Raw genomic sequence first — 14,232 nt, forward strand, 5'->3', positions numbered from 1 at the left:
CCTTTCCCCTTGCCTTGAGACTCTTCTACTGTAGAGTTGATCCTTTACTTCTGTTGCCGGCAGCTACTGCTAAAGGTGGCTTTATTCTTTCTTCATCTAAAGACCTTTTCTGATCAGTGCTACTGCAACAATCATTCTATTATTGACAGTTGCTATTACAGCAGTAGGGAACTCAGCTGTGTTTCTAGAACGACTCTTTATGGGTAGTTTGTTTTATATTCTGAATCTTACTCTTTTATGAAAATAACCCTTCATGGGTTCTATTTAGGGTAGGTTAGGTTGCCTTAGCTAACTTAGTGACAATTTTCCTTTATGAAATACTTTGCATCGATTTATGCAGTCACTAATAAATCTTTTATTGATATTTCTGTAAATTGACTAATCTGAACAAAGATGACAAAAACAAAACTAATCCTTGAAGATAAATAAAGGTGTTGAAACTCCCCCCAAACAAAAAAAATCCTGTCAAACAATTTTTGGAAAAGAAAAAAAGCTGAGACATATTGAATACCGAGTAGCAAAAGCTTTAAAAAGAGGAACAAAAAATGAAAAGAAGACAGTTCCCTTGGAGGAGGTGGGGCCGTAGCCAGTGAGGTTCTGTGACGGAGGCGGATGCTTTCTTGCAGGGCTCCCGTGCAGCTTCCTGTCTGGTGCAGCACCTGGTGGTCTTATTGCACCCAAATTGCTGGGATACTTGTTTGGGGTGCTAGAGGCAGTGGGGCTACTTGGACACTTAAAACAGAAGTTCCGGTGGACTGCAGTGGCAAAAGAGAAGACTGTGAAAGAGGTTCACCTTCTGAAACAATCTTTCAAGATAGTGTATCCAGTTCATGCCTATTGGTTCTCAATGCCACTACAAAGACTGTTTATAGTGGATTCCGACTCCTGCCCAGAATGCCAAAGGGGTGCTAGAAACAAATGGCAGAGTGAGGCACTGGACATGGCATGGCAGCTGAGAGAGCTGAGGGGTCTCAACAAGAGCAGGACTGCACACAGGACCGGTGGCATCTTACATAATTCCAGCTTTGATGACCATCACCAAACACAGCTGGAGTGCTGCAAACTGTGTCTTCACCCTGGCTGCCCAAGGGAACTGAAAGGAAAGACACAACCACTAATGCAGCACACAATACCCAGTAAAGGGAATAAGAATAAAGCAAGCATGGACAGGAGGGGATTTCTATTACTCAGATCCATTCTTCAGGTGCAAGCTCGGCACAGAGCAATATTACATGCATTGCTATTCTGAAATGGGGAGAGCTATGGGGTTAACGAGACCAAGAGAAGAGCTTGAGGGCTGTGGTGAAGAAAAGAGCTCTGATCCTCAGGGATAGTCAAATATATATATACTCTGGAGCTCTGCCACACCACTCAACTCAGGAAACATAACAAGGTGGGTTATATATAGACCGAGATGAAATCTACGCTGTGGTACCTGGCAAAGTTTTGCCCTAAGTGGGATGGTATGCCCAGACGTGGGTCCCTTGCTCACTGTGCCACTGGATTCAAGCTAACCTGGCTGAAGAAGGGTGACATACCCTGAAACCGGTCCCAGGATGCTTGTTTCCGGTCCAGGGAGAACCTGGCCTAGAAGTTCAGTCTGGACTGTTCCCATGGGGCACAGAGTCAAGACTGATTTGCATATGGCTGGGTCCAAACTGGGGTGGCGTAGTGGGCAAAAGAACGATAGATTTAACCCAGATCTTTTGACTGGGGGAGAATGTTTGCATGGTCAGCATTCCGTCCATCATTTGTTTGTTGTAACAAAGTTAAGGTTGGTCCCATAAGGAGACACCAGAATGTTCACACAACCAGAAGCAGCTTGGACCTTCTTGGAGTCAACTAAAACTGTGGATAATCCCAATAACGGAAGGCCTGATTCTTGATCTAACTATTGCTTTTACGCTCCTTAATGTTTGTTACTTGTTGAATACCTACTGGCCTGTTGTAAATGGGGTTTCTATCAAAGATGGTTTGCCTGCTGTGACTGCAAGTTGCTGTGGGACAATGTGTAGTTTTGACTGTACTTTTTCACCTCCCGCTTTTCCAACCACTACCCCGTCTTTGACCATACCCTCCGCTTCCATTGCAGGGTTGCGAGAGCTCACTATTGCTATTTTTGATTCTCTATTCTTAAAATGGAAACTAGGAGTATTTGTTTCATTTCATTTCCATCTCTTTGAACTCTTAGTACGTTTTGATGTTGTATTGGGTTGAAAAACTAAAAAAAAAAAAAAAAAAAAAAAAAAGCTCTTGGATGGGAATTACCTTGGATGGTAGAGGAATGGGCCTGAAAAGGCAGCAAGTATGTTCTAGAATCTCCTCACTACGTACCGCAAAGAGAACTGAAATGACTTACATGGTGAAGAGCATTGTGAGTGCTGGCTGGCATTCCTGCTTTAAAGGACAGAGCTCTTGTCTGCCTGCAAATGCCTCTGTCAAAATGTATACTATTAAAATATGCAGGCAGGATGGCTCTGTGAGGTGAATGCTAACCGCCAACAAACACCACGATCAAAAAGTCACTAGTTTTAGTTCACTACTTGAAGGGTTTTTAGTCCACACAGTGGATTGAAACAAATGCCTATTTGTGGACTACACTGAAGCACCTTTCCTAGGAGCTTTCTGAGCATATGGGTCTTGCGTTTGTGAGAGAAAACACATTTGAATTTAGAGCTTAGAGACACTAGTTTTATGAGGAGTCTGGAGTGTTTTGGGTAATGTCTGGGAAGGGAATTTGGAATTTAGATGGTTTCATTTAACAATGTGAGCTCAGGTGCGGAGTATACCAAGGCATGTTAACATATAGAATCACCCCCTCTGAAAAAGTGGCATCCAAACGAAAAAACACATGGGCTCGAGTTAGCAAGACAGATAATTTTACTTCCACATTAATATACCACTCTTTAAAATTCCTGAATAGTCTTTCCAATCCACCAGGCTTTCTGCACTTTACTGAATGACTGCTTGATTTAAGTCACGGCAATGCAGCATGTTCCATTCAGAAAGCTACAGAGAGACGTTTTGTTTTGTACGCAGTTTTTGTCTTTCAAGTCTATTAAATAAGATGCCCGTGTCAGGGCCCAAGTCCCGTCCTTCAAAGGGACAAGCTTTTCCATGGTATCTTGAAAAGAACTGAAGACCTGTCAACGTCCTTTCGTGAGGCGCAACTGCTAATCTGGAAAGTAATTTATCTGCAATAGATGGAACAACAGGTTGGAGTAAAGTACCATACATGCGCAGGCACTCCAAGGTCACGTAGAGGAGAGTGTCCAGCCAGCACTTATCTGCCGGGTTACTCCTGTCAAGCTTCCATGGCACATGTCTCTGAAAGAACGCATTTGTCTGCTTCACCCTTACATTGATGGCTTCTAACGCTTTATACACCTGGAAGTTTTCATAGCAGTCGTTCACCTCAGCTGGCAAGCCTTCTACAGCCTCCAGCAGCTTATAGTCCTCTTCTGTGGCTCTTCCCAACGCTTCTTCCTCAAAGGGCACCAGCATGTTTGGAAAGCAAGCCCTAGAAAAGAAAGGGTAATTCTGGGCAGAGTTAATGGCAGGGGCAGTGCAGCGGTTCAGAAGCCCACCGAGAGCATCTGCTAGCTCTGCGTTCACGAGTTTTACCACTTTATCTTCGTAATAATCGCAGTCTCGGTCAGGGACACCTTGCCGCAGGAGGAAGTACCTGAAGCCGTCTACTGTGAACTGTGTGCAGCAGTCCATAGGATCGACTACATTACCAAGGCTTTTCGACATCTTCTGACCATGAACTGTCCAGTGAGAATGCACATAGATCCGCAAAGGTGGCTCCAGGCCAGCTGCCATTAGAAACGCAGGCCAATAGATGGCATGAAATTTAAGAATGTCTTTGCCCACAACGTGATGTGCACCGGGCCACCAGGAGTCGTGGGCCTCAGGATAGCCAGCAATGGTGAGGTAATTGACCAATGCGTCTAACCAAACATAGACCGTCTGAGTGTCGTCACCGGGAACGGGAATACCCCACGTCAGACGACCTCTTTCTCGAGATACCGAAAGGTCAGGTAGATCCTCCTGCAGAGCTTGTAGGACCAAGTGGTAAAACTTATCCGGATAAATTGCGCTTGGGTTGTTCTGAAGCCACTTTAATAGTGGGAGTCTAAATTTTGATAATTTAAACATATAATTTTCTTCCTTAGTCCAGTGTACCTAAAAAAAAAATAATAATTATATTAAAACAGCTTTTATACATCATAAGTTAGGTTTGTATTTATTTATCGGTTTATATAGGGTAGCTGAACAAATTCGGGAATGAAAGCTGTGTATGAAGCGTTTTATATCATAGTATTGCACGCAAATAGTTTTATCTACAAATATCAGGGTCCAGCCAAGTAAACGACATACACACCAACAGAAGAACTGTGTGGGAGAGGCAGGCTTAAAGTAGAGAACTGTGCAGTGTGGTGGAGCCAAAGGAGGGGGTAGTTTTGTTTCTTACATTCTAATTAAGAGGAAATACCAAACGTTCACAAAGAGTACATTTGAATGATTCAACATTTCATTACTAATTAGTACCATTCAGGAGTTTAAGACATCAAATGAGTATCTGCATAGTTTTGGAATTTCATATTTATTTGCTCCGTTAATTCAAAAACGCTCGGCAGGAAAACTCCGTATGAAACAAAGATAAAAAGTTAAATTATTGCAAAAATTAAGTCCTTAAGACATCATTGTTTAATATACAGCATTCCAGGCAACAGGCAGATTGTGCTCTAATATTTTGCCCTCCCCTGTATGTCTATTCGTTGTAGAAGTAGCAGAGAAGCGTGGAAATGCTGTTTTGCCTATAAGAAATGGCAGTATACTTACACGTCTTCTCACAAACGAAGGGGAGGCACAAAAATACCCCATAACATTTGAGGAAAGAAACATTTACTATTCTAACTACTTAAGATTTGGGAATGCTTAGTGGGAACACCCCGAAATACACTTATTAAAATTAGACCAGTAAATTAGTCTGTCCTCCCATATTTGGGGGGAGCTGTATTTTTATGTCTCCCCTCTGATTTTGAGGGAACGCGTAGCAACTATAGATAGCATTCCCTATCGCCTCCAACTAAAAATAAATTCATTTTGAGATCCTCTACTGAGCATATGCAAAGTGAGCGTGTAATACAAGCAAGCACCTGTGCCACGCAGACTCGAGTAGTGTGGGAAGTATGTCAGTTCTGCTTCCGAGCTCTTGTGCACGCACAATAGACACACATGCCTAGTAGAGGAAATGGGGCTAGCAGATGGAGTGGTACAACATAAGGTACACCCACCCTATTATATATATATAGTACCCAGACATCTGCCTCGGGTGGCAGAAGCCAGGGAATGACAAAACTCAGACATCTCAGGAACCGCTCATCTTTCTAAAACAGCACGCGAAGGTGTTACATGCGATAATTAACGTAAATTAAAGGCTTCAATTTACACATTCATTGCTGAACATTAGCACCATACCGATACATCTTAAAAAAAATAACAAGCAGCAGCGTCTTACTGATTGCCCGTAAAAAGCTCAATTAGCTCTTTATATGTGAAAAAGATAGAAATGCGATAGGTACATTTTACTAAAAATCTTTCGAGCTTATGTATTGTATTTATTTGTTTTAAATAGCACTCGCTCGGTAGGGAGCCTACTTCAGAGCTAATAAAAACAGAATCATACACATTTAATAAACTGTCATTTTTCGTCCTGTGCGTTTAAGCGTAGTTGAGACATTGAAGGCACGAATCTGAAATATAAATGAAAACAACGCAGGAGGACTCGGCGCCTCTTCATCCCTAAATGTATTTATCATTTGAGGAAGGTCAATGCGCGAAACCGAAAAGCATCGAGGGGTGTGATGTACAGCGTTGTCTATCTAGAATGTGAATGATTGAAATACTTTATTGGACAATCGATCATGCAATATAAATATAGAAAATCCTTTTCAGCTATGAAAAGACAAATGCACCAGTTTAGGTTGGGATGACTGAATGCCAGCCACGGATACAAGAAAAGTTATCAGGGATTCCAGGGTGCAATCGCTTAAGAAAGTGACAGTTCTTAAATATTTCTGACAATTTCTTAAATCAGTGATTTGTGAAGAAAATGAATTCACTTTTTATAAACCGCTTTATACTGTTGATGAGGGCTATCAAATCAGTGCAAGAGGATGATCAGCTTTTGGCGTCGTAATTTTCTGTTTCACCAAGCAAGTACAACAAACACAGGCTCTACTTCGGCCATACTCAATTGAAACCGTTGTAGGTAGTCTGGAAGGTCAAGTGTGGCAGTTCTCACAAGCTGTGTCGTTGTTACTAATTTAAATAGGATGGGTATTTTCCTATATTTTTTTTAATAAGAGGATAGCGATCGGACTTGCTGCATGTCCCCAAACAAGGCAGATGAAGAAATCAGAAAAGGAAAATGGATTCAGACATGGGTTGTCCAAACCTTTGGGTCGAGTTGTTGCAGCATTGCCCATTCCATGGACTGGAATGGGCGATGCGTTCAGTTATACGGCATTTGAATGGAGGGGGCAGTTGCCTTATTGGTCAGGGTCCCACTGAAAAGAAGGCCCGCACTAGGATTTCATAAAGGTAAAAATCCAGGTTCCCCACCGCCAGCACCGTCACCAATAAGGCCAATGAATACTAGTTTCTTACAGTGTAAGTGCTATAAATGTTTAGGGTCATATCTCTGCCCTTGCAGTTATTATGCATTTCTGATTTTTTTGTGTTCATCTTGATTTACGAGAGAAAATACAAAAGAGTACAAACAAAAACTTACAACGGTGTAGGTCCAACTGGATAGAGACCTTTATTATGATACCTTCTGCATATCCTAACCCTTCATCACCTCTTAGAAAAAGCCTGGACTCCTTGAACATGCTGCCCTACAGAGAGTCAAAGCGTAAAGGAAGACCCAATACTCACTGAACAGTGAAAAAGTACCAAAAGCCCTAGAACACCAGAAGTAAACCATAGTTACTCACCAAACGACTACCTAATAAACACTTGACTCCCCCAGGAGTGGAGAAAAGAGTGGACATAACTATTGCTATTCAACAAAACACAGAAACATGTCAAGGCAACACACTGGGAAATGCTCACTGGAGGCAGGGTCCAGCAAAGAGCCCCATTTCCCAACTAAAGTTTCTGGTTGTGTTGTGTTCAACATGTAAGTTAAGCACAAAACAAGACAAGTTCCAAAATGTGTCATCACTCTTTTTTTTTAATTTTTAAAACCTTTATTATAAAACAATGCACACAGCTATGTCCCATTTCCCAACTAAAGTTTCTGGTTGTGTTGTGTTCAACATGTAAGTTAAGCACAAAACAAGACAAGTTCCAAAATGTGTCATCACTCTTTTTTTTAATTTTTAAAACCTTTATTATAAAACAATGCACACAGCTATTCAGCCTTACATCCCGGAGGCTAGGCAGCAGAACGGAACAAAGGAAGTCAAAGTGCAAGAATCAGTACATCAGAACGAGTGAAGGTTAATTTTCAAGATTTTTATAACAAGTGTGAAGAAAGGGGGAGAAAAGGGAAAATAAGCGCCGAAACTGGCGCAAAGGAAAAGGCAATGGAATATAAAGTACAGTGAGGCGTGATGAGGAGGCCGGGAGGGCACAGTGAACACAGTAATATCCAGTGAAATAGAATACTAGGAATGCGGAGGGAGGGAAACACAGGATAGCAGCGAGGAAAGTCTCCAGTTGGAGTCACAGGCTACGGTGATAAGTGTTCTTCCTGTGGAGCGGAGTCCGGAGGTACGCAAATGTCCCCTCTGTATTCGTTCCATGCCCCCCATATTTTCTTCCACTTTTTAGGTTTACCCCTGGCAACATACACAGTCTTTTCTCGGAACATACACCAATCCATATTGGCCTTCCACTGTACAACCTTCGGAGCCGTTGTAGCCCCCCACATCTGTGCGATGTCCCGTTTCGCAACCATATTACCAAGGGTCACCCATTGGGTCTGGGCCACAGTATGATCTGTCGGACCCCAAATGTTCAGGAGGCATCCGCGTGCACTTCCACCCCAGTCACCTCGCTCATAACCGAGTGCACACGTCGCCAGTAAGAAGCTATTGCAGCACATTCCCATATAATGTGCATGAATGCGGCGAGGGCACCACAACCACGTCTACAGAGGCCATCAACAGAGTGTCCCATGTGCACAAGTCTGGGACCAGTGACATAAACTCTGTGCAAGATTTTAAGCTGCACCAGCCGAAGACGGGAAGAGATAGCGACCTCCTTAGGGGAGGATACCGCACTCTGCCAATCTTCGTCATCAATCTCTATCCCATCTCGCACCCACTGGTCCCTCACACCCAGGAGGAGGTCTGTATGGACGTTGATGAGCTTCTTGTATGTCAATGAAATGGCACTGTCTGGCATGTGGCCATCCAGCACCCTGTCTTCCAAGGGGGAACTATCGGGAATCGCCTCATCCTCTGGCTTGGCGGACAGTAATGCATGTCTCAGCTGAGCATACCGGAAGAATTCCGTTCCACCCAGCTGAAACTCTGCTTGCAACTGGGCGAAAGTTTTAACATCGCCGCGCAGCAACATGTCCTCCACCTTGGAGATGCCAATCAGGTCCCACTTATCAAAGCCCTTGGTATGCCATAGTCTGCCCAGTATGTCCGAGTCGTAAAGTGGGGTCACCTTCGTTAGCCTATCTTTCCAACCCTGCGCCTTTGTAATCGCCCTCCAAATATGGACAGCGGTTTTCGTTGGACCAGACATCCGCTTGTTCAGAGACATCGAGTAGAGTGCCCTATGATCCTTCCCTCCGCCCAGCAGCCACCGATCCATTGCATACCCCGGGTTGTCCGCTGGACCATATAAACCATGATTAATGGCTGCCAGCTGGGAGGCCCAGTAATACCTCCGCACATCAGGCAACGCTATCCCCCCCATCGTACCACGGCAGCGTGAGCTTCGTAATAGCGATACGAGGGCGACCATCCCAAAGTAGGGCGCGCTGTAAGCTCTCGATCTCACCAAAGTATCGGGCTGGGACCGGGTCTTGGGTGTTTTGTAGGGCGTAAAGGAACCTGGGCAAGGACATCATTTTAAACAACGCCGCGCGCCCAAGCAGTGAGAGCGGGAGTTTACGCCACCCCTCTACATCATGCCGAAGGCGGAGAAGAGGGGGAAGCAAGTTATGCTCATAGCGCGCTTTGGAGTTAGTGGAGATGTAGATCCCTAAGTATTTGAAGCCCTGGCTCGCCACCTGTATGCCACAACCCCTCGGAAGGCGAGGCGTTCCCCCTTTCAGGGCGTACAAATGTGACTTGGACCAGCTAATAACTAGGCCGGAGTACTGGCCGAAGAGTCGCAACACGTCACAGGCCACAATGAGGGATTTGCAGGGGGAAGTGAGGTACAGAAGAATATCGTCTGCATACAGTGACACTCGGTCCTCGAAGTCAGGGGACCATCGGATACCATGTAGGTCGGGGTGTCTGCGTAACCAGGCCGCCAGCGGTTCGAGCGCGAGTGCAAACAGGAGGGGCGACAAAGGACAGCCCTGCCTGGTGCCCCTCTGAAGAACAAAGGGTACGGAAACTCGACCGTTGACAGCTACGTTAGCCAACGGGCCGGCGTATAGGAGTTTGACCCACCCCACAAATTCCGGGCCAAAACCGAGCTTCGCCAACACTGCCCACAGGTAACTCCACTCAAGGGAGTCGAAAGCCATTGTGGCATCCAACGATGCCAGGACAGCCGGCTCTTCAAGCGTATGGGCCCTGGCCAGGGCACCGTGAAGTCGGCGCAGGTTAAGAGCAGTGTTGCGGTGTGGAATAAAGCCCGACTGGTCCGGGTGCACTAAGTCGCCGATGACGCCAATCAGACGGTTGGCGAGCATTTTGGCCAGAATCTTAGGCTCCGCGTTTAAAAGAGAAATGGGGCGATACGATCTGCACAAATCTCTTGGCTTCCCTTCCTTATGGATAACCACAATGGTGGCCAACCTCTGGTCGGGGTGAAGTATACCAGTCTCCCGCGCCTCCAGGAACATATTTCGCAAGTGTGGGGAAACTACATCCGGTTTGATTTTATATAGCTCAACCGGAATACCGTTTGGGCCAGACGCTTTGCCAGATCTCAAGAGAGTGAATCGCGAGCGCTACCTCGTCCGCAGTTATATCCCTGTCTAGATCGTCTCGATCTGCTTCCGACAGGCACGGGAGATCGATATCCGACAGGAAAGCTCCCGAGTCGGCCTCAGACCTGTCCGAGACAGAGGAGTAAACGCCCCGAAAGTAATCCGAAAAGGACTCAGCGATTGCACTCGGGTCAGTAACCAACACTCCGTCCTCTCCCAGTATCTCCGGGACGACGCGGCTGGCCCTCTCTTTCTTATCGAGCCAGGCCAGCAGTTTGCCCGCCTTGTCACCAACGTCGTAAATCCGACCCTGCTGTTCCCTGCCCATGAGGAGAGCAGCGTCGGTGGCAAGGTCTCGATATTCCGATTGCTTAAGGGAGAGATGATGGAGCAGGTCGGGCTCAGGGCCCGCCTCCAGTCTGGAGTCTAACTCCATAATCTCCGTCTCGATACGGACCATGTCCTGTTCCTACGAGCTACCGCTATGAGAGCAAATGCCTCACCCCGCAGGACCGTTTTAAAAGCCTCCCACAAGGTGGCAGCCGATGCAACCGTTCCCACATTCTCGGTAAAGTAGAGTTCGATAGCCTTGGCCAAGAGAGCACGAGTCTTCGGGTTTCGGAAGTACCACGGATTGACCACCACCGGTCGCTCCGTTACAACAATATTAAAATCGAATGAGACCCACAACGGGGAGTGGTCCGAGATACCCCTCGCCAAGAAGTGGGCCTCAGAGACCGCCGGTGCATGAGCTGCCAAGGCAAGAACGTAATCAATCCTGGAGAGGCTACCATGAGCGCCAGAATGAAAAGAATATTGGCTCTGGGTGGGATGTAGGAGTCTCCAGCAGTCGACCAACCCCATAGTATCAAGGAAAGTGGGCAACCACATGTGCGAACTACGAAGGTCTCTAGGCGGATGTCTATCCAAGGATCCGGAGCAAACAGAATTAAAGTCACCCCCCCACAATAAGCAACCCTGCTGGCAGATTCAAAATGGCGCTATCAAGGTCCTGGAAGGTGTTGTTTTGCAAACCTCGAGGGACATAAACCGAAACCAATGTCAAGACACGCCCTTCCCACCGTCCTGCGACGGCTGCGTACCGCCCCCTCTCGTCTACAACAGTGGAATCAATCTCAAAAGGGAGGGACGTGCGCATCATAACACCCGCCCCCCGGAACCCCGAAGAGAACCCCGAATGAGCCACCATCTTGAAACCCTTCCTGTTGAGCGCTCTGCATGTATTCCCCACCAAGTGTGTCTCCTGCAAAAGAACAATATCAGGCATATGTCTTTTAAACAGTTGCAATACCACCCCTCTCTTAATACGATCACCCAAGCCATTGACATTCCAACAAAGAACTTTCAATTTCCTACCCTCCATCATCGTGTCCCAAGCCTTCACCAGCCCCCAGAGGCCTCATCGATGCATGAAACAAAGCAGAGCATATGGCCCATTGCCTAAGGGAAAGAAGAAAGAAACAGAGAAAACACACAAAACCACTCCCAACACCACCCCCCACCCTGCACCCCTGCAGCAGACTAAAAAGCCCTCCCAACCAGCAGTGTGCCTGTCGCCCCATAAACTAAGCTACAAAAGAGACCCTAGAGGAGTAAGGAACCCCCGCAGTCCCCCCCTGCCACCCTCCATGTGAGAATAGGATATTCCCAGTAAAGTGCAACAGCTTGGCATTATCGGTCACAGTCAACGGGCACACCAACCGACAAAGGTGGTGCGAGAAGCACTATTCCTGTAGATCAGGGCCACCAGAGGCGCCTTCTGAATGTTCGTCCTGCTCTTCTCGACGGTGCAGCAAAGTGTCCAGCCAGTCGCTCGCAGACTCAGGCATATCAAAAAACATGGCTCGGCCATCGCATTCAATGCGCAGTTTAGCGGGGAACAACATAGAGTACTTCAGCCCCAAGTCCCTGAGGCGCCGTTTTACCCCCGCAAAACTTTGGCGCTGTCTCTGAACAGCCCTGGTGAAGTCCGGGTAAAAGTTCACATCTGCATTTTGGAACTTGAGCGGCCCATGTCGCCTCGAAGCCTGGAGGATCACGTCCCGATCTCTGAAGTTAAATAAACGGGCGATGATGGGTCTCGGTGCCACGCCAGTCTCCGGAGGGCCGCCAGGTACTCTGTGGGCCCGCTCCACCGAGAAAAAGTGACTGAGGCCTGCCGGAGCGAGATGGGTCTTGACCAAGTCCTCGACGAAGAGGTCAACGGCCGCTTCCTCCGCACCCTCCGGTACCCCAATGATGCGCACATTCTGCCGCCTGGCACGTCCCTCGAAATCCTCCAGCCGCTTTGAGAACAGGTCATTAACCGACCGCAAGGTACAGACCCCCGCTTGTAGGCCCGAGACATCGGTCGTGAGGCTGGAGGTTTTGATATCGAGAGACTTCACTCGATCATTCGTTTTGCCCACGTCGGCTCTGATCAGATTGAGATCGATAGCCAGGGTGTCCACCTTGTGTGCCAGGACCTCGTGTTGTTTCTGCATCTCAGTCCTGATGCCAGTGATAGCCCCCATGATGTCGCGAAGGGTGGGCTCCGACCCCTCTGGTGAGCTCGCCCGTAAGGAGTCCTTAGACTGAGCAACAACAGTGGGTGAGGTCCTTTGCTGGGCGTACCGATCGATCTTGTTTGTCTGGGGCTGAACTGTCTTCCTGCTAGCCCGGTTCGCCGTCTTGTCGGGATCACCCCTGCCAGCCATGTTGGGTCCGGACAGAACCAAGGGCAGTACGGCGATGTCGCCGTGAGCACTCGATCGGGCGCGGAGCGTAGCTTCCCTGAATGCCAAGTCAACAATAGGCAACTCCGCGACTACGTGCACTCCGCCAACAGGAGCAGAAGACGCTTACTCAGCATATCAATCATGCACCGCGTCGTCTCGATCGTCGGCCACCTCCGGAACAATGGCGCATCCCTGGCACAAAGTTCAACACGACATAACTTCGCCAAGAAATGTCGGATTCAGAAACGGAAAGCGGATCCCGCGTCTGTGACCACTCGTCAATTAGAATCCACCACCGTGGAACAGGATTTCTTCCAGGATATGTGCGGAGGGTCGGAGGGTCTGCGGAGCTCTGAGCTTACGCAGCCATCTTGCTTGCCCGGGAAGCTCCTCCATCGTGTCATCACTCTTAAGCATGTTCCAAGATACCCCTGTCGCACATGACCTATGGCATGGTTTGAAAATGATGGAGATAACTATGATAACACCAGACAACTTTATCTTATTGTTTCTAGACCATCCACTTCATTGGCATTCATTTTACCAAACTATGAAGAAAAGAATACTGCCAAACCATGAAGAATGGAGAGAGACACCACTAGGCTCATATTTCAATTTACACTTCTGATATGATCCAGAATGCTGATGTAAAATAGCGAAATAAGGCATATATTTACTTAAGGCTACCAATGCAACGTCTTAAGGGGAAACAGGACAGATTAACACCTTTGCTGCTAGGGATATTTTTCTCCTGTGCTGACCTTTGATGTTTACCCATTGTTCATGACGAGCTCAGCTCGTCATCAGCACAGCTCCACTGTGCCTCATGACGAGCTGAGCTCGTCATGAGCATCGAAGGGGTTAATGAAAAAGACATCATCTGTAAAATAGACTTGACAGTAAACAACTCTCTCTCAGATATACACCTTGGTTGGAAAGAATCGAATTGGTGAAAATGATGACACCAGTGATAAACTACCTATTACAACTGGTTCCAATGAGGATGTCTGATGTTTTCTTCAAAAGAATACAGCCTCAATATTGAATTCATTTGGGCTCATAAAAGATCTAAAATGTCAATGAAGAAGCACAAACTACTCCAAAAAAAAAAAAATAGAGAAGGGCTCAATTTCCTCACTTGCTCTATCCATCGAATAGCCTTCCTTGCTAGGCAAGGTATGAGCTGGCTATTAAAGGATAGATCTGAGGGGATTTCTCCTGTATGCCCACTTTTGTTGAAGCAGAATTACAGATGGTTAAACCTAATACCATTACACTATTAAAACCCCTCCTTTGCCTCCAAAATTGAAGTCAATCAGAGTTTAACAGATATGGCAGAAGCACTCCCCAATG

The 14,232-nt window shown here is 46.8% G+C and overlaps 1 protein-coding gene across 1 annotated transcript in view; it reads right to left on the reverse strand.

Moving 5' to 3' along the window:
* Positions 1–2,860: 2,860 nt before the first annotated feature.
* MARS2 (methionyl-tRNA synthetase 2, mitochondrial) overlaps positions 2,861–14,232 on the reverse strand; it is a 40,625-nt gene continuing 29,253 nt past the window's right edge. Inside the window, exon 3 of the mRNA XM_086964675.1 lies at positions 2,861–4,188. Coding sequence (XP_086820801.1) covers positions 3,010–4,188 — 1,179 coding nt within the window. The 3' untranslated portion in view covers positions 2,861–3,009. The remainder of the gene's footprint in view (positions 4,189–14,232) is intronic.

This window comes from Lissotriton vulgaris, chromosome 4_1 (genome assembly GCF_964263255.1).
Source record: "Lissotriton vulgaris chromosome 4_1, aLisVul1.2, whole genome shotgun sequence".
In the NCBI taxonomy this organism is placed as follows: Eukaryota; Metazoa; Chordata; class Amphibia; order Caudata; family Salamandridae; genus Lissotriton; species Lissotriton vulgaris.